The sequence below is a fragment of the Sorex fumeus genome, unplaced genomic scaffold, assembly GCF_029834395.1.
Source record: "Sorex fumeus unplaced genomic scaffold, SorFum_2.1 ptg000015l, whole genome shotgun sequence".
In the NCBI taxonomy this organism is placed as follows: Eukaryota; Metazoa; Chordata; class Mammalia; order Eulipotyphla; family Soricidae; genus Sorex; species Sorex fumeus.
The window spans coordinates 2530386-2555612 of record NW_026606072.1 but is presented as its reverse complement, the minus strand read 5'-3'; the positions used below and the strand labels follow the sequence as shown (position 1 = coordinate 2555612).

Here is a 25227-nt window from a genome sequence, read left to right as displayed (position 1 = left end):
AGATCACTCCTCAAGGGACCCAGGGACCCATATGCATGCTGGAAATCAATCTGGGATCAGCCACAAGCAAGGCAAACACCGGACACCTATACTATCTCTCCAGTCCCTAAAACAAATTTATTTAGGATTATGAGTAAATGTTTGCTTTGTATACTTATTTCATAGACCTAAATAGCTAGGGTCATGTAACATTTCCTTTTTTTTTTTTTCAGTGCTGGGGGGCTGGAGTGATAGCACAGCAGGTAGGGCGTTTGCCTTACAAGTGGCCAACATGGCCGGCCCGAGTTCGATTCCTCCACCCCTCTCGGAGAGCCCGGCAAACTACCGAGAGTATTCGATATGCCAGACACAGTAACAACAAAGTCTCCAATGGAGACGTTACTGGGCCCGCTCGAGCAAATCGACGATCAACGGGAGGGCCTTTACCTTTTACCTTTACCAGTGCTGGGGGCTGCTGGAGCCTTGTCCTTGAGGATGAGGTGCTGCTCAGGACTCAGTAGATGGCAGGCAGAGCATGTCCCTTAACTCCTGTCCTATTTCTCCAGCCTCATGTAAAATTTCCTTGAGTGAAAAGGGGTTGTGAGTGGAAAAAATTGAAGCAGCCTGCCTTAAGTGACAGTCACTTAAAACCACTTGCTTTTCCTCACAAATGATCAGTTATCTCTGCGCCATGCCTTTGTTCGAGAAACTAAAATGCTGTCCTCTGGCTTACTTTTCCTCACCTGCTGATGTTTTCCTTTTCTGTGACGATCCAACAGCCTGCCTCAGTGGACAGCTTTCCAGCCACATTTCCAGCCTCACAATGCCTTGCTTGTCTCTTTTTTTCGTTTCTATTTCGGCTTTGCTAAGGGGACCAGGGGACAGCACAAAGGACTAAGCACATATTTTGCTTGCAGGAGGCCTGGGCTCTATCCTCAGTTCCACAGGGGTCCCCTGCGCACCTCTGGGACAGACTCCTTAGCACTGAGCCAGGAGCAGCCTTTGATGATTGCCAGATGTGGCCCATAAACCCCAAAAAGAAAGAAAGAAAACTTGACTACTGACTCTAGTGCAATTCTGGGAGTGGGTGCCTGTTTTCCTGAAAGATCTTACTGCAAACGCACTAGTACTTTTGACGCTTAGAGGGAGCTTTATCTTTAAATGATTAAAACTGAAGCACAGTTGTGACTTAGGGTAAGAGATTAAAACAACCTCAAAAGGCACTTCCAAAGCCAAGACTTCCTGTGCTCTCTATACTCTGAAATCTTATTGGAGACCCTGCAACATGACCACTCAACCTTGGGGTCAACTCTGGCTTCAGGGCCCAGTTCTGCATTCTTATTTCTTCGAGGTTTGGGAAGTCAGAAATGGGAGTTTGTGGCAAAGCAGTCCCAGGGCAGAGTGAACAGCACCAGAGAACACTGGAAAGCGAGTGAGTTCCAGGACATCTGGGGCTGATCATGGCTGGGAGCTGTGGAGCACAGAGAACAATCCTCGCACAGGGCTTGCTTTGTTTTGTTTTATTTTGATTTTTTTTTTTTTTTTTTTTGCATCTGGGCTTTGGCAGCCTCTCCGAGGACTTTGCTCAGCAGTTCTTGAGGAATGAGCTGTGGGCTGATTTCAGGGAGAAAGCAACATTTATTGACTCAGCTTCTCTTTCAGCTGAGTCCCTCAGAAGACTACCTTTCCCCTGGCTTTGAAACTTCCCTGTGGCCCATGGCCTCACGTCCTTTCCAGGGAGAAGAATTTTTAGTCTCTGAGCCCCCGAAGAAAATAACGAATGCCTCGGCCCAGAATTTGGTGCGAGCAGTTTCTCTGGTTATTCTTTTCAAATCAGGGGCACAGAATAGCCAAAGTGGCAGCAGCCGGAGTCCTACCTATACCCTCCTGGGGCTAGGAATTGAGAGCGGGGCGTGGGCTACTTCCAGAGACAGTCTCCTGTGGGGCTTAGCAGAAGTGTGGTCCTGGCTGCAGGGGGTAAAGGAAGGAGAGCCTGACGGTGTTCTGTGGCCATCATGTGCCTGGCCTGACTGAGAGAAAGATCCTGCTGACCTACACCTGGCTCCTAACTTTCCCACAACCATGCCCTTCCTCGACAGAGAACTCTCAAGAGACAGCATATGACCTTTGAAGTCAAACTTGTCTCCAAGACACCATCTTGCAGCATTTAGTTATAATGCTTAGCATTGAAAGGGATATTATGGATTGTTGGGGAACAATTTTTCTCCAACATGCCCGGACACGATGCGCACTGGGTCTGGGCAGACACAGGGCGAAGGATGACAGGTGCACAGAGAAACCACTCTGGGAGACAGCTGATGGCTGCTCACTTTGCCAACAACACATACATGTTATAGAGGGTCTTGGCTTAAGAGGATGGTCCAGTCACATGAAATTTAGCATTACTGACCTATCACCTTTCCAACTCTGCTCTGCTCTGGCCCAACCCCAGATTAGGCTAAGTGCTGCAGTTATAAATGCAGTTAGTTGACAATTCTTGGGGGATGAGACTCAACACCAGATTCCTGGTGCCTGTAAAATGCACCCAGACATTCCCTACTGGTTCACTATGCAGGGACAGGTCTTATCTGCTATGCAGGGACAGATCTTATCAGCTCTGGTACCTGTTGCCATGCTCCACAATGGATACTAAATATCATGGCAGCAAACCCCTGAGCCTGAGTTCTGAGAGACTATGAAGAACCAGCAAGTTACCTTCAGCCTGGTGAGGGTTTTGTCTACATCCACAGCACAGGCAGGCATTGTGTTTTATAAGCGAAAGAAGAGGTTGATTCTTTGACTGCATCTAGGAGAGGCCGAACTGCCTCCACCCCCCCATGCAGGGTCCCTAGTTGATGGCTGTGGCAGAGCTTAACCTCAGCAGGAGGCTAAGGAGGTTTCTGGTCTCACTGCTTCTACTGTGCTCACTTCCAAACAAAATGATTTGAGTCATCAGGCACTGCAGGCAAGTTGAGAAACGCAAAAGGTTAATGAGAATCTGGTGAAGCAACTGAATTATGAACTCGGTTCAGGAGCACCCCACAGAGCTGAGTTTACTTGGGAAATGTCTGTGTGTCACGTCCTCTGGTGTCCACTGCGAGGACAAGGAAGTTCAATTGAAGTCCCCTCATGCTGAGTGAGTCTCAGGCTACTTCACAGCACCCATCGCTGCTTTATCGAGCTGGAGACAACAGAAACAGTGGGGTCAACATCCCCACATCCCCGCTGCAAACAAGGCTAAGGCCAAGCTTTCTATCAGGGCTGCCCAACAGCTGTGACCTGTGGGATGGATATAAGTGATAGCTACTAAATGTCCCAAATTTACATCACATTCTCATGGCACATCACTTCATCCTTAAGCAATTTTCCTTAAAAAAAAAATTCCACCTTCGTTTCCAGCTGAGATGGAAAGATTGGGGATGGGATTTACCCTCCCACCTGAAATGACCCCCAAAAGAAAAACCTTTGTTTTTGTATACTCCGCAGCTAAGGGCAGATCCCTGAGAGAAAACGAGTGAGAAAATCTTTCAACTGCCTCCTGCAGGGCTGCTGTGAGTCTGTTTCCAGACCACAGTGCTGGATAGGGAATGAACTGCAGTCTTCGGAGCTGAGAGTCGCCTGAGATTTTCCAGTTGGAGTCACAGGAAGGGAGAGAGCTGCCCAAGAAAGAACTAGAAATCCCTGCAATAGGCCTGTCCCAAGCATTGGGAAGATTGGCATGTGCCTCTGAGAGAAACTTGCCCAGCTGGGGAAGTCTCCTCCAAAAGGTTAAGGATTGGAGGGACAGTTCCCAGTGTCCACTGGGGATCGGGCACCCTGCCTGTGCCCATCAGCCGTTGTTCACAGAACTTTGGGCAAGGGACCCGAGCTCCGGTTCGGTCATGGAGGATTAATTAACCCTCCTGCCCTAGTCCCAGCTAATGAATCTTAAGCCAGACCTGAAAGGACTAAACTAATTTGACTGAGCTCCAGGACAAAGTTCAGGAATTTGTGTAAGAATACAAAAGAATCCAGTTTTCAACAAGGCACACTACCTCATGTCTGGCAATGAAACAAAGATGACAAAGCACGCAAAGAAGCAGGAAAAAATGTGATCTATAATGAGACAAATCAATCAAAGCGGACTCAATCCCACAGATGGTAGAATTATCAGCCATAAATTAAAACTGTTATTGTAACTTTCCCCATTATTTTAAGAGGACACATGGGAAATATATTTACATACGTATTTTTTTAAAAGACCCAAATCAAACTCTTTTGGAGATGGAAATTATAATGTCTAATAGGAAAAATACACTGGATGGAATGAATAGCAGGTTTGATGTTGAAAAAAAAATTTGTGAGAAATTTAGTGACATAAGTCCTAAGAGAAGTCTAAGGGTAGAGCACATGCTTTACCTGCAAGAGAGTAGGTTAAATCTCTAGTACTGCATGGTCCCCTGAGCAATAAATTGGGAGTAGCCCCAAGCACATCCCTACCAGTTTTAGCAAGTCTTTTATTTTAATCTGTTGGAACAATGATGGCTAAACAGCTGGTCACAACACTAGCCACAGTCAATCTCTAGGGAATATATTTCCAGATATGTCTGTGTTCCCAGGAAGGGAGTTCAGTGCTAGAGGAAGAACAAGTATATAGGATGTCACTGGTTCCATCCAACTTTGAGATGGAGATCCTGACCCTGTCATACCCAGATTCCAAGATCTCTCTGTTTTTGTTTGTTTGTTTGTTTGTTTTACCTTTTGGCTGATACCTGGTGATGCACAGCGGTTACTCCTGGCTCTGCACTCAGGAATTACTCCTGGTGGTGCTCAGGGGACCATATGGGATGCTGGGAATCGAACCCGGGTCAGCAGCGTGCAAGGCAAACATCCTACCCACTGTGCTATCACTCCAGCCCCCAAGATCTCTCTTAAGATTCTTTTAAGACTCCAGGCTAAACATGAACACATGTTTCTGTAACATGTTCAAAGCCATATCTTACTCATGGCCTTTATCTGTTCAAAGGGAACACTTTGAAAATAAAGGTAAACTGAGCAAGAATAAGAAAGAAGGAGAAAGACAATGCAAGCAGAGTGGTAGCTCAACAGGCTAGAGCGCATGCATATGGAAGGTCCAGATTCAAACCCTGGTTCCATATTGTCCACTGAACACCACGAGGAGGAACCCTCATTACCAAAAAAAGAACACAGGAAAGGGCAGGAAATGAAAGAGAAATTACATACATACAAAAACACATGGGCTGGAGCAATAGCACAGCTGTACGGCGTTTGCCTTGCACACAGCCAGCCCGGCCAAGCCGGGTTTAATTCCTTCGCCCCTCTCGGAGATCCCGGCAAGCTACGGAGAATATCTCGCCCACACGGCAAAGCCTGGCAAGCTCCCCGTGATGTATTCGATATGCCAAACACAGTAACAACAAGTCTCAAAAAATGGAGACATTACTGGGCCCGCTCGAGCAAATCAATGAACAACAGGAGGACAGACAAAAACACATATACATCCACATCCATACTACACACACACACACACACACACACACACACACGCACACGCACACACACACAGCACTACCTTTTTCCTTGGACTGTGCTATGAATCTAGGAGAAAATATAGTGAAACCAGCATTCACCTTCCTTAACAAATGAATTGCCTTTCTGAGCGCTACTTTGGAAAAGCAAATCGTACTCAAGTGGTCATGTTATAAAAGTTTCAGCCACTTTTTCAGTAAAGTCCCCATTACACTTCACTGAGACTTCAGAGAAGACTTCAGCAGTCTGTAAACCTCCTACGGGATTAAAAACAAAAGCAGTTTTTAAAATCAACCTGTCACGTCTGAAGGATCATTCTGGTTGGATTCCACAGCTCTAGGGAGGAGGCATTTTATTACCCAACACTGACGCAGCCCACCAGGAGCAGTGAAATTGGGTTGTGTTGTCTAAGTAACTTGCTTCCGTGAAGAGTTAATACTCTAAGCTTACTGTTAATAGTCAATTTATGCATATTTATTATTTTCTATTCATAGATATCCAATTAGAAAACAATCAGACCTCTTTTACAGGTATAAGGAACAGTAACAAAAAGGATCATTCCAAGATCACACAGCCTACACATGGCTGTGCCAAAACCCAGGCCAGACTGATTGTGGCTTGTGATAGTATGGTGAGGTTTCTTGGCTACAGGGACATCACCCTGTCTCTAATCCACCTGGATGCTGTCCTTTTGCCCCTCACTGTGGAAGCTTTGTTCATCATGGGTTTGGTTTTTGTGCTTATTAATCCAACACTTGGTATAGATTTGTTGTCATCATGGGAGAAGGTGGACACAAATCCTCTCAGTTTGGTCATCATGCCCCACTCTCTTATGGATCTTGTTAAATTTTTTAAAATTTAAAAATAAAATTTTAAATCCTTAAAAAAAATTTAATGTTTGTTTGAGGGCCACAAACAAACATTAGTTTGGTGTGGTCAGGGGTTACTCCCAACAGTGCTCAGGGGACCATGTGGTGCTGGATATTAATCATGGAGCTCCAGCATGCAAAGCAGACCTTCAGTCTGGTTTTCCTATCTACCCATGCCTCTTTTTTTGTTGTTTTTCTTTTTAATTTTTATTTTTATAAATATCAGACTAAAACCTCTACTTACCAAAATAATTTCATTCTACAGGAACATAATTTCCAAGTCTCTGTTAGTTTCTGTTATTGTCCTTTAGAACAGTCCCAGAACTTGAGATCAGGTACAAGGGTGAGAGAAAGAGAGCCTTTTAAAAATGAATTTAGGAACTGGGTTACTAACTTTAGCAAATTAGTTATAATTTATCACTGAGTAGCTACCACATGCCAATAACTGTTTCAGGCACTAAGGATATCCTGGTGTACAAGACAAACTAAACACATTTACCTCATGAGTCTATTTTCCAGTATCATAAGCGACCCATCCATAGTCCTTCTTATCATTTCAACTAAGCGCCATCTGATACTTACCACCTTCCATGTCTTTGCCCAGAAGTTTAGTTAGAACCAAGGAGTCACCAAGCAGTGCTGCTATTTTGTCACTGAGTCATGGCATTCATTGTGCCAGAATGCAAAAAGAACAAGCAATCCTATTCTCGTGAAGTACTTTTAAAATCTTTGAAAAAGAAAATTAAAATACCAGCTCAGTATGTGGCATCAAGATCTCATGTAAATTTTCTCACAACCAACATTCCACTGTCCACTGTCCTCCCGTTGTTCATCAATTTGTTCGAGTGGGCCCAGTAACATCTGCATTGTGAGACTTGTTACTTTGTTTGGTATATCAAATACGTCCCGGGTAGCTTGCCAGGCTTTGCTGTGTGGGCAAGATACTCTCAGTAGCTTGCTGGGCTCTCCGAGAGGGGTGGAGGAATTGAACCTGAGTTGGTGGGGTCGGCCACATGCAAGCCAAATGCCCTACCACTGTGCTGTCACTCCAGCCAACATAAAATTGCAAAATCACAGACCAAGGTGCTGCAAAAAGTCATTTGACTTTACAATGCTAAGTAAGGTAGAGAACTTGGGCTGGGGCGATAGCACAGTGGGTAGGGAATTTGCCTTGTAAGTGGCCGACCCGGGTTCGATTCCTCTGCCCCTCCTGTAGAGCCCAGCAAGCTATGGAGAGTATCCCGCCCACAAGGCAGAGCCCAGCAAGCTCCCTGTGGCGTATTTGATATGCCAAAAACAGTAACAGCAAGTCTCACAATGGAGACTCTACTGGTGCACACTAGAACAAATCGATGAACAACTGGGGGACCTTGCTGCAGTGCTACAGTAAAGTAGAACTAAAGAAAGTATCGACATGTATAACTTAAGTTCAAAGGCCCTCCCATTGATCGTCGATTTGCTCGAGCGGGCCCAGTAACGTCTCCATTGGAGACTTTGTTGTTACTGTGTCTGGCATATCGAATACTCTCGGTAGCTTGCCGGGCTCTCCGAGAGGGGCGGAGGAATCGAACTCAGGTCGGCCATGTTGGCTGCGTGCAAGGCAGACGCCCTACCCGCTGTGCTATCGCTCCAGCCCTAAGTTCAAATAGGGAATAAAAGAAAGATTTTATTTCTGGGGGGAAGGCCTATCTATCTATTAGGGTAGGGAGATTATGCAGGGACACAGAGACTTTGCATTCACTGGGACAAGAGTTCAAATCTCAGCACCACTTGGTATGGTCCTGGAGGTCCCCAGGCCTCACTGGGTGTGGACTTGGAGGCGCCCAGAACACTGGGGTGGCCCTGATTGTCCCCAGCACTTCAGGGACTGAGAAGCTTCTCATTCTCAGGTTTTACCTCGAACAACCTGACCCAGCAGGCCAAATATCTCTGGTAGTGGCTCTTGAGGGTCCCCTGAGCACCGCTTGGGGAGCCTCACCAACAAAATCATCATCACTCTATGCCCATAACCCTACTCTTGAACCTGTTGTCACATGGCCAGTGACACAATATCAAATTCTTGTGTGTCTGAGAAGTACAGGGTTGGCTTCAATTCTGGCATTCAAGTCCTGCAGGGTCTCCCAAGGAATAAGATTTCTGTTAAATGAACGCTGTGTGGAATTTGTAACATTTGGCGCCAGGGTTTTTGATTAAGAGCTTCCACTCCTGAAATTCAAGTAAAGAGGTCAGCCATTGAATGCATTTTCTGTAAATTCCCTTTGATGTGAAGGCAAATTTGGGGCTAATACTAAGCTGAAGACCAAAAACTGAGATGGAAACAAATACAGTTAAAAATAAAACCAAAACTCTGGCAGGTAGAGAGAAGGAGGAAGCCAATTTTGAATAAAATATTAAATTTACAGGAACAGAAGTTATATTGTAAGTTGCTTCTGAAGAACCTCATATACAGACATAAGGAAAAAATTTGTTTTCAGGGTCACACCAAGTAGTCCTTCAGACTGACTCCTAGTTCTGTGCTCAGGGATCACTCCTGGGGACCATAAGGGCTGCTGGGGATCTAAACTAGGTTAGCTTTATGCAAGGCAAGTACTTTACCTGCTGTGCTATCTTTTGTTAAAGAAACAGTATATTTCGAACTAATATTACAAAGGTGGCATCATCCCAAATTTTTGGTGGAAGAAGCATTGGCCCCTCCCTGTACCCCTCCCACAACCCCAGCAATGCTAAGAGGCTCTGGGCTACTCCTGATGGCGCTTAAAAGACCATATGTAGTGCTAAGGATTACAGGATTACACTGGGGTTGGCTGCATGCAAGGCAAGTGCTTGAATTCTTTTTCTTTTTTAATTATTTTTAGTGAAACACCATGAGGTACAGTTGTAGATTTACAATTTTTTTTGTGCTTGGGTTTCTATTATACAATGATCAAATACCCATCCCTCCACCAGTGCCCATTTTCCACCAACATGGATCCCAATATCCCTCCCACCACCCCCCCATCCCATCCTGCCTCTGTGGCAGGGCATTCCCTTTTGTTCTCTCTCTCCTTTTGGGTGTTGTGGTCTGCAAAAGAGGCATTGAGTGGCAAACATGTTCAGTCCATAGTCTACTTTCAACATGCATCTCCCCTCCTGGGAGGATCCTCCAAACACCCTTTATTTGGTGCTCCCTTCTCTATCTGAGCTGCCCTTTCCCCTAGAATGCCCGGCTGGCCTCTAAGCTATGGAGTAATCCTCCTGGTGTTGATCTCAGCTATTCTTGGGTATTAATCTCATATTAAGTGCTTGAATTCTTGAACTATCTCTCTAACCCCAACCAGTCCAATTTTACTTCCCACTTTACATAAACGTCTCCACTTTCTGAACTAAGAGATGATAAGCACATCCTTCCACAAATGTGACTTAATAATAGAGCACTAACATACTCACTTGCGTGCTTGAGGCCCTGCTTGGGTTCATCTAACTGTAAAACTAAAAACAAAGAGGGAAAGGGTGTTTGAGCTGGAATAAACTAGCAACTATCTTTATGCATTGATGTAGCACTGTCGCACTGTTTTCCCATTGTTCATCGATTTGCTCAAGTGGGCACCAGTAACGTCTCCATTGTGAGAATACCTGCTGTGCTATCGCTCCAGCCCTTTCCCCATTTTGTATAGGCTATTTTCAAAAGTCTTCAGTGATTGTCAGTGTTTCATATTCCTCTGGGCCTAATGTTGCTTGATGTGCAGTGATACTTTTCATAAAAAATACTTCAACAACATCTGCAAAAATAAAAAATTATTCAAGGCAAGTCGTTAGCCTTTACAAGAGTTTAATGTCATCTTTGACTCAACTGATTAGTCATTTTCAAGTTTAAATTTCATGCCTATTCTATTTCCTGGTCTACAAAGATCATGCAAAAATATGAAATATGATTTAGCAGTATTATGTGATATTCTGACTTCATTCTCTTGGTGGAAAACATGAACTTACATAAGAAAATGAAGTTTACATCTGAGCAGTCTCAAGTCACTTAGTGAACCCCAATATATGATGAAACACTATTTTTAGCAGGAACCATGATAGAGATTAGCGTTTACTAGAGTTCCTGTTTCACACATGTACAACTGTGTATGTGCATACGTGTGTGAATATATGGTGTGTTGGTTTTTATTTCAAACATATATTTATGTACTCAACCTAGAATGCAAGCAGAGAAGTAAAATAAAATTATGTCCACATACACCACTAAGAAACAGGGTTTTTTTTTCTTACTAATGCGTTAAGATGAAATTGGTACACTGAGCGTTAACTTACAGAAATTGTACAGAGTAAATTCTGTGGCTAAATAATCATGACAAAGTCCATTTTTAAAACTTGTTACCCCCAAAATGCTTCTTTATGGCTGGTTGCTTTCAGTTCTAGTCCCAGTCAAGCAACCATTGATCTGTTTTCTCTTTATATAATTTCTTTTTCTAGAAGGCTCATCTAAATCAATTCATAAAAGCATAGACTATTGTAATGATTCTTTCACACAGTAGAGTTTTTATTGCTGTTTGGGGCCACACCCAGTGGTGCTTGGAGCTAACTTTTGGCTCTGCTCTCAAGCCTCACTTTTGGTGGTGCTCTGGGGACCATATGCGGTGCCAGGGATTGAACCCGAGGCCGACCATTTTTGTACAGTAGATTCCCCTCCTGGTTGTACGACTGCTTCAGTTCAGCCTACTGTTTTTGAGGTCTGTTCATAGGGCTGCCTGAATTAGTTCTTCACTCCCTTTTTACTGCTGAAACTTCTGTTGATGGATAGAATCTTCACCTATTCACAGGATGATGATTATATTTGCATATGTGTATATTATGGGCTGGAGCGATAGCACAGCGGTAGGGCATTTGCCTTGTGCGCAGCCTGCCTGGCCAAGCCGGGTTTGATTTCTCCGCCCCTCTCGGACAGCCTGGCAAGCTACCGAGAGTATCTCGCCCGCATGGCAAAGCCTGACAAGCTACCCGTGACGTATTTGATATGCCAAACACAGAACCAACAAGTCTCAAAATGGAGACGTTACTGGGCCCACTCAAGCAAATCGATGAACAACGGGAGGACAGTGTGTGTTTGTTTGTTTTGTATATTATAGTCTAAAGTCCAATTCTCTTTTAGTTCATTTCTGTGGATTTGTGATACTGTCTTTTAGCATTTTTTAATAATGTAGGAGTACTGCTATTTATTCAGCCATTGATTTTTTTTTTTTTTTTTTGCTTTTCTGGGTCACACCTGGCGATGCACAGGGGTTACTCCTGGCTCTGCACTCAGGAGTTACTCCTGGCAGTGCTCAGGAGACCATATGGGATGCTGGGAATCGAACCCAAGTTGGCCGCGTGCAAGGTAAATGCCCCTCCCGCTGTGCTATCTCTCCAGCCCCTCAGCCATTGATTAAGCTGATTGAATTTGGCATGAATGCCACATTATTTTTTTATATTATTCCATTCTGAATGTTAATTTAATTTTATTATTATTACCCCCCTTTTTTTATTCACCATGAGATACAATTACAGAGATTTCATGTTTAAGCTTTGGTCATGCAATCATCAAACACCCATCGCCTCACCAGTGCACATTTTCCACCATCAAAATCCCCAGTATTCCTCCCCGACCCCCTTTCCAATCCTTCCCCGTCTGTGTGGCAGACAATTTCCTCCATAATCTCTCTCTACTTTGGTTACATTAGATATTTCAACACCAGTCTCACCACCACTCAAACCTGCCTAAAAGGCAATGCTAGACAATTTGTTTTGTATTGCTTGTTATGAATAGAATATAATGTCGAGAAAATTCTGTGTCATTCTCTTCCAGGAGCTTTAGTTTATAGTCTCTGGGTCTTGGCCGTTGATGAGATTACATGGTGCTGGGGGCAGTTTGTGGGTGTGACTGCCAAGCTTCTGGAAAACTGGGGATCTGGGGGGAGAAGGCTAGTCCCGATCCAAGTGGGCTTGGAGATCTCAGTCACGGGTTTCCACATATGTGGTTTTCCTGCCAGTTCATTCTCTAGTGAGGTTCATCCCATCCTGGGTGAGGCTCGTCTCAGTGTGTGGAGAGTGGCCTTGTGCATGGTGGCAGTTGGGTTCTGGAGCTTTCTGGCTGCCAGGGTTCTTCTTGGGGTAGGGAGGGAAACTCAACCCACCCCTCTCGAAGTGCCCCAGTGAAGACAGCCTGGCACAGGGTCAAGACATTCTTCAGTGCTTTCTTCTGGGAGCTTTAGTATATAGTTTCTGGATCTTGACCATTGATAAGATTACATGGTGCCAGGGCCAGTTTGTGGGTGTGACTGCCAAACTACTGGAAAACTGGGGACCGGTGGGGAGGAGGCCCAGTCTCGATCCAAGCAGGCTTGGAGATCTCAGTCACGGGTTCCCACATATCTGGGTTTTCCTGCCCATCCACTCTCTGGTGAGGTTCATCCCGTCTTCAGTGGGACTCGTCCCCTTTGGCTGAGGCTTGTCCGACATGTGGAGAGTGGCTTTGCGCATGGCAGTGGTTGGGTTCTGGAGGTTTTTGGCTGCTGGGGTTCTGTTTGGAGTGGGAAGGGAGACTCAACCTGCCCCACCCCCCAAGGTGCCCTGGTGAAGAGCCTGGTGCGGGGTCAGGGCATTCTGCGGCGCTCTCTTCCCTGAGCTTTAGTTTATAGTCTCTGGGTCTTGGCCGTTGATGAGATTACATGGAACCGGGGGCAGTTTGTGGGTGTGGCTGCAAGCTACTGGAAAACTGGGGATCTGGGGGGAGGAGGCCCAGTCCTGATCCAAGTGAGCCTGAAGGTCTCAGTCATGGGTTCCTGCCCACTTCTGCGCGACAGGCCCTAACTGCATCTTTTGATCTCTTTTGAGATTTATGGGTCTCTGAAATAAGCCAATAAATGAGCTTATATAGCTGAGCCTGAGGTGGTTTGTGGGTGTGTCTCCCACATGCCTAACTTTTGGCCGTTTAATTTTTTGGTAAACTTGGCCCCCAGTTGTTGGGGGGTCTGGCCAAAGGCAGAGCAGCAATTTGGGGGTATCTTGAAGTCTAAAGGCACCATCAGGCTGCTGATGCACTCAACCCGCAGGTACAGATTTACATGCTGGTAACATCATACCCCTCTATTGGCATTTTCTTTCTAAGGACTTCCATTGTGTTCTTTCTAGCAAGACTACTACAAGCCTATCTTTTCTCAGAAAATATCTATCTCAAATTCAGTTTTAAAGGAGATTTTTGCTGTGTATGCAATACTTTGTTAAAGTAATGTAGCACTGTCCTCCTGTTGATCACTGATTTGCTCCAGCTGGCCCAGTAACGTCTCCATTGTGAGACTTGTTATTACTGTGTTTGGCATATTGAATACATTATGGGTAGCTTGCCAGGCTTTGCCGTGCGGGCGAGATACTCTCAGTAGCTTTCTGGGCTTTCCAAGAGGGGTGGAAGAATCAAACTCGGATTGGCCATGTCGGCCACGTGCAAGCCAAATGCCCTACCACTGTGCTATTTCTCCAGTTGAAGTATATTTCAATATTTTGAATGTTATTGGATCCTCACTTTATTTGATGAAAAATCGGTCACTGATCATCCTGCTGTTGTCCTGTACTAAGTAGCTTTTCTGCTGCTAGTTTTAAGATTTTTTTCTCTTTACCAATCAGCAATTTTATTGTGAAGCCGGTTGTGGTTCTTGTAGGGCACTAATTTAGGGGTACTGGCACTTTTGGGTATGGAGAACTTCCTAATCAAACTTGGCACGTTTGAGGTCATTATGTCTTTTTTTTTTTTTGGTTACACCCAGTGATGCTCAGGGGATACTCTTGGATCTGCACTCAGGAATGACTCCTGGTGGTGCTCAGGGGACCATATGGTATGCCAGGGAATGAACCCGGTTTGGCTGCATGAACAGCAAATGCCCTCCCTGCTGTTATTGCTCTGGCCCTGAGGTCATTATGTCTTTCAACGCTCTACCTCATTTGTCCCCTTTCCTTCTGGAGCTCATGCTACATGTGTGTTGGTATCTACTGTTGTTCATTTCTCCTCTTTCTACTTTGGATTGGGTCATTTCTGGGGACCTGCATTTGAGTTACTTCATTATCTCTTCTGCCAAATCTGATGCTGAGACCACTGAATGGATTTTCCAACAGTTACTGTATAATTTCCATCTGGCTAGATTTAAAAAAAAATAAATGTGTTTATTGAGATTTTCTACTTGTAAAAGTGATATTTATCATTTATCTTTAAATTATTTTAAATTTTCTTTAATTTTTTTAAACATATTTGTGATAACCACTTTGACATCTTTGCTATATCCAATATTCAGCCCACCTTCCTCCTATGAACTTCTGTTTCTTTTTCTTTGCTTTTTGGGTCACATCCAGTGATGGTCAGGGGTTACTCCTGGCTCTGCACTCAGGAATTACTCCTGGCAGTGCTTGGAGCACCATATGGGATGCCTGGGATTGAACCCAGGTCAGCTCCATGCAAGGCAAACACCCTCCTTGCTATACTGCTATGGTCCTGAACTTCTCTTTTCTGAATAAAGCCATGGATTTTTATTTTTATTCTCTTTTTTTGCAGAGAATAATATGTCTTATTTTATTTAGTTAGTTTTTAAATTCTTAAAAAACTTTATTTCCCCCTTACACCTTCTATAAACACTGTGGTTACAGATTATTCAATGTACCAACACAAATCTCACTACCTTGAACCTTCCTGCCACCATTATCTCTAATTTTCCCAACCACCCTTTAAACCTGCCTCCATAGGAGGCTCTCAATAATTTATGTTATAATGCTTATTATAATTTGCTAAAATAATGATTAAAAAAGTTTTCTCAGAAGAAATTTAATGAAGATTGTGTATATCACCATGGAGCTATTAAGCCCTTGTGTAAGAGATTACTAAGATGTTGTTACAGGTTAAACCTTCTGTGTTGATATTTTGTTAATCAATAATGGATGCCTTCTACATTACATCCCATCAAATCTGGTGTGCTATTCCTGGCTTATCGGTGTTTTAGAGTTTGAGTCGGGGACATGCGCTCCAGGAAGTCCAAAGTTTTTAACAAGTTGATACAGCTGGAGTTAAAATTTTAACCGGGTGGCGTTTGGGGATATGAGTGTGACTGCCAGGATTTCCAGAATTACAGGGAGAGGGATGGAGGTAGCCCATCCCCGACTCCATAAAAGCCTGGAGATTTCAAGCCTGCATATGTGAGCTTTTTAACAGATTAATTTCTGGATGAGACTCGTCCAGAACAGTGGAATCTGGTCAAGAGCATGGTGGCAATTGTGTAGTGTGGAGGTTTTCAGCTGCCTGGGCTCCTTTTTGGTGGGTGCTGGGCTCACCCCACACTCCCTAGAGTACCACAGACAACTAAGCCTTGCACGGGATCCAGAAGAATCTCTGCAACATGTTGATCTCGAAATTTCAAGGTTTATTTATGAATCTCTGGATTATGGCTAATGAAAGAGCATACATAGCGCCAGATGTGGTTCATAGGGGTGACTGTCGAGGCTTCTGGAAAAACAGGGAGATGGCAGGGAGAAGGTAGTCCAACCCTGACTTTGTGAAAGTCTGGAGATTTCAGTCAAAACTTGCATGAGTGAAAAATGATATATTTTAAATGCTAAGTAGTAGCAACCATAGATTGGTTAATGTGGATAGGGGTTTTTTTAGTAAATTTTCTAACCTTAAATCGTAAAATCTATCTCCTCCATAGTATTTTGATGCTAATATAATTAATATAATCTTTTTCTGTGGTTGGGGTGGGCACACATAGCTGTTTTCAGGTTTCAATCTTGATTCTGTGCTCAGGGATCACTACTGGTAGGGCTTGGGGTGCTGGAGATTGAATCGACAGCGTACAAAGCTAAGTGTCCTACTCACTGTACTATCTCACCTGCTCCAACACATTATTTCTAAGACCAATTTTATGCCCACAGCAAAATTCTCAAATGGAAGGTTCAGAGAATTCCCATATAACATTATTCCCAAAGATGAACTTGAAATGGTTTATCTATGACAATCTGACTGGGCCCAGGGAAATTAAAGTATCTTGTAAAACATTGTTTCTGTCTTTGAGGGTGTCCCTAGGGAGAGATTAGCATCTCAATCAAGAAACTGAGTAGAGAAACTCACTCTTACCAAAGTGGTAGACATCTTTCAATCCAGTAAGGCTTAAATAGAATTACATACAAAAGGCAGAGGAAGGGCAAACTCTATCTTCTTGAATAGGAAACTGTGTCCTGCCCTTGGTCATCATCTAGTCGTTTGAAATGCCTAACCTGATCATTTTATGTATTTCTTTATTATTTTATAAAGTAGTTCGCAATATTTGATTACATCCAATATACAAACACCATTCCACCACCAGTGCACATTCCCACCACCATATTTTGGATGTTTCCATCCTGAACCCCAACCCCTGCCCCAAAGCAGAACTGAAATAATATATTTTATACTTTTTGTTATGAAAAACCGCTGAAAATGCTACCAAAAAAGTTTCCTTAGAAGAGTGTGAAGAGTGCTGTATTTCACCCAGCAGCCATTAAGACCTTCTATAAATAATCACCAACATGTTGTTAAAGGTTGAGCCATATATATATATATATATATATATATATATATATATATATATATATAAATGTGGTGCGGTATTATTGGAGTATGGCTAGGATGTAGCCTATGAAGTGTCATTCGTGGCCGCGCATTCTAGAAATACGTTCACTTGTAGGTGAAGCTCAGCTAGAGAATGGGGAGAGCAATCGTGAGCATGGTGGTGGTTGAGTTCTGGAGGTTCTCAGTTGCCGGCCTGGGTCCCTTGGGGTGGGGAGGGGGTCTCACCTGCCCCCCTCTGGGGTGCCCCCAGTGAAATAGCCTGGATAGGGGTTAACCTGACCATTTTAACACTCCTGCTCTAGCACAGTCTGGTTCTCAAGCTTACTCTGTCTCTTTAAACTGTGTTTCTGGTCCTATAGCTGGCGTAATGTGCCTGGTCAAAGAACAGCTACCAATAATATGATGGTAAGGTGTATGTGAGGGGCCAGGGAAAGAAATGTTCTATAGCATGATTTTTTTTTTAAATTTTTTTCTTTTTAAATTTTTTTCTTTTTTTATTAGTGAAACACCATGAGGTACAGTTATAGGCTTACAAATTTTGTGCTTGGGTTTCAGTTATACAATGATCAAGTGCCCATCCCTCCACCAGTGCCCGTCATCCATGACCACGGGTCCCAGCATCCCCCCTCCCATCCCCATCCCCCGTCCCATCCTGCCTCTGTGGCAGGGTATTCCCCCTTGTTCTCTCTTCTTTTGGGTACTGTGTTTTGCAAGAGAGGCTTTGAGTGGCAATCATGTTTGGTCTATAGACTACTTTTAGCATGCTTCTCCCACCCTGGGAGGGTCCTCACAACACCCTTCATTTGGTACTCTCTTCTCTATCTGAGCTTCCTTTTCACCTAGAACATGATTTTTAACCTCCAATCTGAGGCAGACATTGGTCTGCAGAAATTTCCACCATTCCGTAAAAAAGTTAATGTCACTTAACATACTGTATGCCTTTATCATGTAGTGGTATTATCAGTATTAGTGTATAAATATTATTATAAAGAATGGTTCTCTCTGGTGGTCCATAAAATAGTTCTATTTTCAACCAGAACACAGGTGTAAAAAAGATTAAAAGCCACAGATCCAGAGTCTGATAATTAGATCTGTGCTTTAATTGTGTATCTGCTCTATGAACTCTGCAAGTGCATCACCTTCTCCTTTAGATGGGTCAATGTTGCAAGAATAAATTGGAGTTGGGTGTTTTCCTTACCACAGGCCTGTCAGGCCCTGGCAATAGCTCAGTTAAAAGTAGTTTCTCTTGATAACAGACCCTGTTATCCAGTGTATTCTGATACCTTCCAGCACCAAACCCACCACCAGGGTGATCTTCCCTCCACCAATGTCCCAGTTTTCCCCCATTCCCTTCACCCCCTGCCCCAGTCTGCCTCCTTGGCAGGCAAAAAGTAATTTATTTTATATTGCTTGTTACAACAAAATGGTAAATAACTTACAAAAAAAATAGTTCGGTAAAAGAAAATTTGTGAAGACTGTTGTATCTCATAATGATGTTATTATTGTCTGAGGATTTACTAAGCTGGTTGGTGCTAGTTGAGCCTTCTGTGTTATTGGTTTTCTCACTGAACTTAAGTGAGTTTCTATGAAACTTTCCCATCTAGTTTTCTGTGCTCCTACTGGGCTGTCAGTATTGTGAAATCTAGAGGTGTCCTGTGGCTATATATACACACATTCCAAGAGCTGTGGAACTGGGACAATTCATCGACTTGATACTCTTTGATATTAGTCACGAAATTGTGAAGATGGGCCTTTTGTGTACCAGAAGATGTTGTGTATAATTGGGGATGCTGAGCCTTTGGTCTTTTTCTTCCAATTACACTGGTTTACACTGGCTTGAATTTCCAGTAAACGTCCTTTTCTGCTCTTGATCTTGAGGAAAGCATATGATCACTCACCATTAAAACAAGATGTTGATTGTAGGCTTTAAAAAAATGTTCCTAATCAGATGAAAGAATTTCCCTTTTTATCATGAGTGTTTAATGCTGTCTCATGGGTTTCCCTCCCCCCACATTTTCCCTTGCACCAATTGTTAATATGGTAGAATACAAAGATAAGGTTGACATTCTGAAACCTGAACCTGTTTCAGCCTTGAGACCTCTCTTGATTTGTTTGCATGGTATTATTCCTTCTCTATATTGGGGGGGTCGGTTACTTGGGATTTTTTTTGTGTGCTTATGTTATGTACAAAAGTATTGATTTGTAGTTGTTGCATTTGCTCTGCTGATTGTACTTAAATGTGGGTTATGGTATCAGGGTGATAATGGTCTCATAAAATGAACTAGAAAGCATTCCTTCTTGGAGCACCAAATAAAGGGTGTTTGGAGGATCTCCCCAGGAGGGGAGATGAATGTTAAAAGTAGACTATGGAACTGAACATGATTGCCACTCAATGCCTTTTTGCAGACCACAACACCCAAAAGGAGAGAGAGAACAAAAGGGAATGCCCTGCCACAGAGGCAGGGTGGGATGGGGGAGATGGGTGGGGGAGGGATACTGGGACCCATGGTGATGGAAAATGGGCACTGGTGGAGGAATGGGTATTTGATCATTGTATAATCGAAACCCAAGCACAAAAATTTGTAAATCTACAACTGTACCTCATGGTGTTTCACACCATGGAGCGATAGCACAGCGGGTAAGGCGTTCGCCTTACAAGCGGCCAACATGGTCGACCTGAGTTCGATTCCTCCGCCCCTCTCAGAGAGCCCGGCAAGCTACCGAGAGTATTCGATATGCCAGACACAGTAACAACAAAGTCTCCAATGGAGACGTTACTGGGCCCGCTCGAGCAAATCGATGATCAACGGGAGGGCCTTCACTAATAAAAATTTTTTAAAAATCATTTGCATAAAAAAGCAAGCATTCCTTCTTAAAATTTCTGAAAAAACGTTAATCATACTACTCCTTCTTAAAATAAGATATAATTCACCTGTGAAATCTGGGTTTGGATATTTATTTCTCTGAAGTTTAATTACTTGGGTTTGAGAGATTATACCCAGGCTAAGGTGTTTGCTTTGCGTGTGGGTTACTGCAGTTGGATCCCCGGCACTGCATTTCATCTATCCAGCACCCCCACGTCAGGAGTGATCCCTGAGTACAGAGTCAAGAGTTAGCCCTGAGTACCTCAGTCCCCATGCCAGTACCCCAAAAAGATTAACTATAAAACATTAAGAGCTTATTCAGGTTATCCAGTTATTTTAGTTGCTTTGTGATGGGCACAAGCTTTAGTTCTTTCTATAATTAAATATGCCAATTTCTTCTCTTTCAGTATAATCTTTGTGTGGATTTCTCCAGTTTTCAATTTTAGTGATTCGTATCCCAGTGCAATATTTTCTTCTGGTTAATTATTTCCCAGTGGTAATGTGTTAATCTGCATGGAATGTCGTAATGATATGAAGAGCCATATTTTTTTCTTTTTTTTGTGGCTTTGGTACATTTCATTGGATTTTTTTTTCAAAATAGATTCCCCCTCTTTTTTTTCAGGACTGCTTACAAAATACATTTTTAAAGTTGAAAATCAATATGCAAGAAAATAATTAGGTAGACTTGGAATATCCCAATTCTATAAACACATACATATACATAAAATTAAAACATTTTTATAGATTCAAGAATAGATCAAATGTCTCAGGACCATAGACTTCCTCCACCCCCAACTTTATTTAAGTACTGTGGTTTACAAAGCTGTTTAGGATGATTTGTTACAGGCACTCAATATTCCAGCTCCAAACTCATCACCACTGTCACCTTTCCTCCACCATTGTCTCCATTTTCTCAACCATCTCTCAAGCTGGCCCCCAAGAAGGCCCATAATAATTTGTTTTATATTGCTTGTTACCAATCCATGGCTAAGGAAATGATCAAAAAAATTTTCCATAGGAGAAAATTTGTGAAAAATTTTATTTATCATCATGGGGACATTAAGTCTGAGGGTTTACTAAACTATTGTTGCAAGTTAAGCTTTCTGTGTTAATATTTTTTAGTTAAGATTGGTTAAATCTTGTTACTTAAAATTTGTTAGTTAAGCTTCTACATTACATTCCCATCCAATCTGGTGTGCTACTACTGAGATATCAACATTGTAAAGTTTAGAGATTTTCTAGAGTGCTCAGCATTTGCGTGTGCTCCAGAAAATCCAGAATATTTAACTAGGCAGTCTGATGGTGCTGGCTTTAGGGTGTGAGTGCAGCTGCTGATAAGGCTGAAGCTGGTCCACTCCTTCCCTAGATAGCCTCAGACGTCTCTGCCAGGATGGGGTATCAGAGAAATTTTTGTGACTAGTTGACCTCTTTTGAGATTTATTTATGAGTCTCTGGAACAAGGCCGGTAGATGAGTTTACATGATGGTGGAGTGGGATGTGGGTGGGGCTGCTGGAGTTTGCAGAAGTACGAGGAGATTGACTCTGAGAAGGCCTGAAATTTTCAGCCAAAAAACCCATGCATCTGTAATTTTCAGCAGATTAGGATCTCTGTAGAGCTCAGTCCTGAGATGGTAGAATTTGGCTGGAAGCATGGCGGCAGCTTTGGGGCACTGAGTGTGGCTTGGTAGGGTGGGAGCTGGCCCACCCCCTTCTGGGTCAGTCCCGAGCCATAGACTCATTTTTAAAACTTAAATATATAAATGAATTACAAATACTGCAAGCAAATAAGAAAATTTAAAATATATATGTATATATACACATATGATGAATAGCTAGAAAATAGAAGCAAGAAATCTTTGATGAACACTTACGCTAAAAGAAAACAAGTCTTAAGATATCAAAGTAATTTTTGAAAACATAAAACGTTTAATGGCATGGGGAACTACTAGAGTTGAGGGGGTTGGAAATAGAGAGTAAGAAGAAAATTGTCTGGGGCTGGAGCGATAGCACAGCGGGTAGGGTGTTTGCCTTGCATGCAGCCAACCTGGGTTCGATTCCCAGCATCCTATATGGTCCCCCGAGCACCACCAGGAGTAATTCCTGAGTGCATGAGCCAGGAATAACCCCTGTGCATCGCCGGATGTGACCCCCCCAAAAAAAGAAAAAAAAATTGTCTGCCGTAGAGCCAGGTGGTGGGATGAGGTGGGGGTGGCAGGAGAGATACTGGGAACATTGGTGGTAAAAAATGTACACTGGCAGAGGGACGGGTGTTTGATCACTGTATGACTGAAATTCAATTATGGAAGCTTTGTAACTGTATCCCACGGTGATTCAATAAAAAAAATAAAGGATGTAAAATTTTCCCTTCAATTCACATTTAGTCTTCTCTCCTGTCTATTATATAAAACTAGAAAATGAGGGGTTGGAGAGACAGTACAGGGGTTGAGGCACTTGCACTTGTCCAACCCTTGCTTAGTCCAGGCACTGTATGTGATCTCCTGAGCACGACCAAGAATGATCACTGTGTAGCCCTCTAATCAAAAGAAAACATCAAAACAAGAAATTAAGGATAAGGGGGATGGCACAGGGTTCGGACTACATTCTTTCTATGCTCAGGACTCCATTTTGAGCCCCATTTCTAAGTGATATGCCAAACACTCCTAGAGAATTCTGAGTACCAAGGGGTGTGGCTCTGGTGGTCCCTGCCACCACTTGTGTCCCAACTAGCACTGAGTTCTGCATCCCTAGTCCTGAGTCTGAGAGCCCAGCTGACTGAGTACCAGCAGGAGTTGCCCCTGGGCTCTGAGTGTTGCTTGGAGGCCTCCTGCAAAAATGAACACTAAAAAGGATTCCTTTCATAACCAGAGAAAATCAATAATGCTTAAATGTGTAAATGACATTCTTCACAAACTTCAAATTCCTTCTGTTTGACACTGAGCCACTACTGTCCATTAATTCGATTAAGCCCGAGGGTCATGGTTTTCCCTTCCAGACCCTCTGTGTCTGTATCAGAGCTACCCACTCTCACAAAGATGGCTTTGTCTGGGACAGACAGCTGTTGAAGAATGATTTCATCATTTGGCTTTTATCTAGTGCCCTCAACACCTTCACTTTAGAATACAGATCAACAAAATTCTAGTTGGTACAAACATTTTCTTATAAGCCAGGGAAAAGGGTCAAGGAAGTTGAGAATGGAGGTATCCTCATCAACTGATACATCACAGGTCACATTCTTAGCATGTGTGAGCTCTACGCTTTATGTAGGTGCATTTTGTTGAGATTCTAAGGAAATAAAGGAAATAGAAATCATATTGGTTTAAATGTTCCAAATATTTTGGGTAGATAGGATTGTAACTAAATTCATGTGTAAATGAATTTGTACAAAATAGTATCCAATCCAATCTCAGCTTTCCATTACAGGCATGAATAGCTAACTATAATATGTCCACATTGACTGAGGCTGTTCACCAATAGTTTCCTCTCCTATATGGGAAATAATTATAACTAGTCATCTTTTCTACCTACCCATGTGTTAGATCACTCCTGACATGGCGTAGCGTTGGCTAATTATGCAAATTCCTCTGAGTTTGGGGACTGGCTTCAATGAACGAAGAAATATAGATATAATGGGACTTGAATGGAGAAAGTTGCTACCACCCAAGTGAGTTTGAGTTTCAATTCAGGTTTTCTAGTAGTTCTCAAAGAATTTCTAGTTGATTGAGTGTGGACATATAATTAAGTATGGAGTTAGATGTGAGATGAGTTTGAGAGCTGTTACTTCTCAGCTGTGAAACTGAGAAAGCAATGTATCTTTAGATGTAGAAGGAGTTTGTGTCATATCCACCAGACTAGGGTTTGGGGAAGATTAAATAAAATGATACTGAGCAACGTGAAAGCTTTGTAACTGTATCTTACAGTGATTCAAAAAAAGGGCGGGGGAATAAGAATAACAAAAATAAAATAAAATTTAACATTCAGAATAGAATAAAAAAAAGTAATGTGATGGACTGAACATGATTGCCACTCAATGCCTCTTTTGCAGACCACAACACCCAAAAGGAGAGAGAGAACAAAGGGGAATGCCCTGCCACAGAGGCAGGGTGGGGGGGGGGGGTGGGGGGAAATGGGCACTGGTGGAGGTATGGGTATTTGATCATTGTATGACTGAAACTCAGGCACAAGGATTTGTAAATCTACAACTGTACCTCATGGTGCTTCACTAATAAAAAAAAAAAAGTAATGTGGAGCTCATACCCAATTCAATTAGCTTAATCAATGGCTGAATAAATAGAAGTACTCCTACATTATTAAAAAATAATACAGAGCACAGGACATGGTACTTATCATGGGTAGGTTTTCAAAAAACGGTATCTTTTTTTAAATAATTTTATTTATTGAATCACCGTGAGATCAGTTACAAAGCTTTCAGGTCTAAGTCTTGGTCATACAATGAAACACCCGTACCTTCACCAGTGCCCATTCTCCACCACCAAAAACCCCAGTATACTCCCGTCCCACACCCTCCCCCCATCTGTGGGGCAGATGATTTCCACATTACTCTCTCTCTACTTTGATCACATTCAATATTTCAACACCAGACCCACCATTATTATTTGAGATTTTACTCCAACACTCAGATCTGCTGAAAAGGCAACAGTAGACAATTTGTGTTCTATTGCTGGTTATGAATAATATATGATGTGGCGTGGCTGCAGTAGGGCCATGTGATTTTGAAATTCTGAAATTTTAACATTTAAATCTGGAGGGATTTCTGCCAAAAGGCACTGGGTTTCGAGATTTGCTCCTGAGTCTCTGGGATCATTGCCGTTGAGCAGCTTGATCAGGAGTCAGAGAGGCCATTCGTGGGCAATGACTTCGGGTCTCATTGGGGTGGGGAGGACAGGTCCTCCTCCACCCCCATCCCGTGAGGCCCAACAAGTTTCGTCACTGTGGGCCCAAGCCTGGCTGTCCAATGGCCTCTGGAGGATGATGGCCACCGAGCCGCCAAGAGGGAGCAGGCAGAGTGTCAACACCCTTTCCTCCCTGGGGTGGCCTGGAGACAGTAACGTACGGTGGGGTCTGGACGCATTTCTGCCAAAAGTCACTGGGTTTTGAGATTTGTTTCTGAGTTTCTGGGATCATGGCCGTTAAGCAGCTTGATCAGGAACCAGAGAGGCCATTCGTGGGCAATGACTTGGGGTCTCGTTGAAGTGGGGAGGACAGGACCGGTTCCACCCCTATCCCGTGAGGCCCTGCGTGTCTTGTCACTGGGGGCCCAAACCTGACTATCCAGTGGCCTCTGAAGGATGGCAGCTACTGGGCCGCCAGGGGGAACAGGCCAAGGCACGAAACCTATTCTCACCTGGGTTGGCCCAGCACCAGTAAC

General features: G+C 43.3%; 1 protein-coding gene across 1 annotated transcript in view; it reads right to left on the bottom strand.

The window, feature by feature from the left end:
• Positions 1-2827: 2827 nt before the first annotated feature.
• TTC23L (tetratricopeptide repeat domain 23 like) overlaps positions 2828-25227 on the bottom strand; it is a 59899-nt gene continuing 37499 nt past the window's right edge. Inside the window, 6 exon segments of the mRNA XM_056112018.1 lie at positions 2828-2938; positions 5610-5664; positions 5728-5765; positions 10011-10135; positions 23367-23419; positions 23421-23473. Coding sequence (XP_055967993.1) covers positions 2828-2938; positions 5610-5664; positions 5728-5765; positions 10011-10135; positions 23367-23419; positions 23421-23473 — 435 coding nt within the window.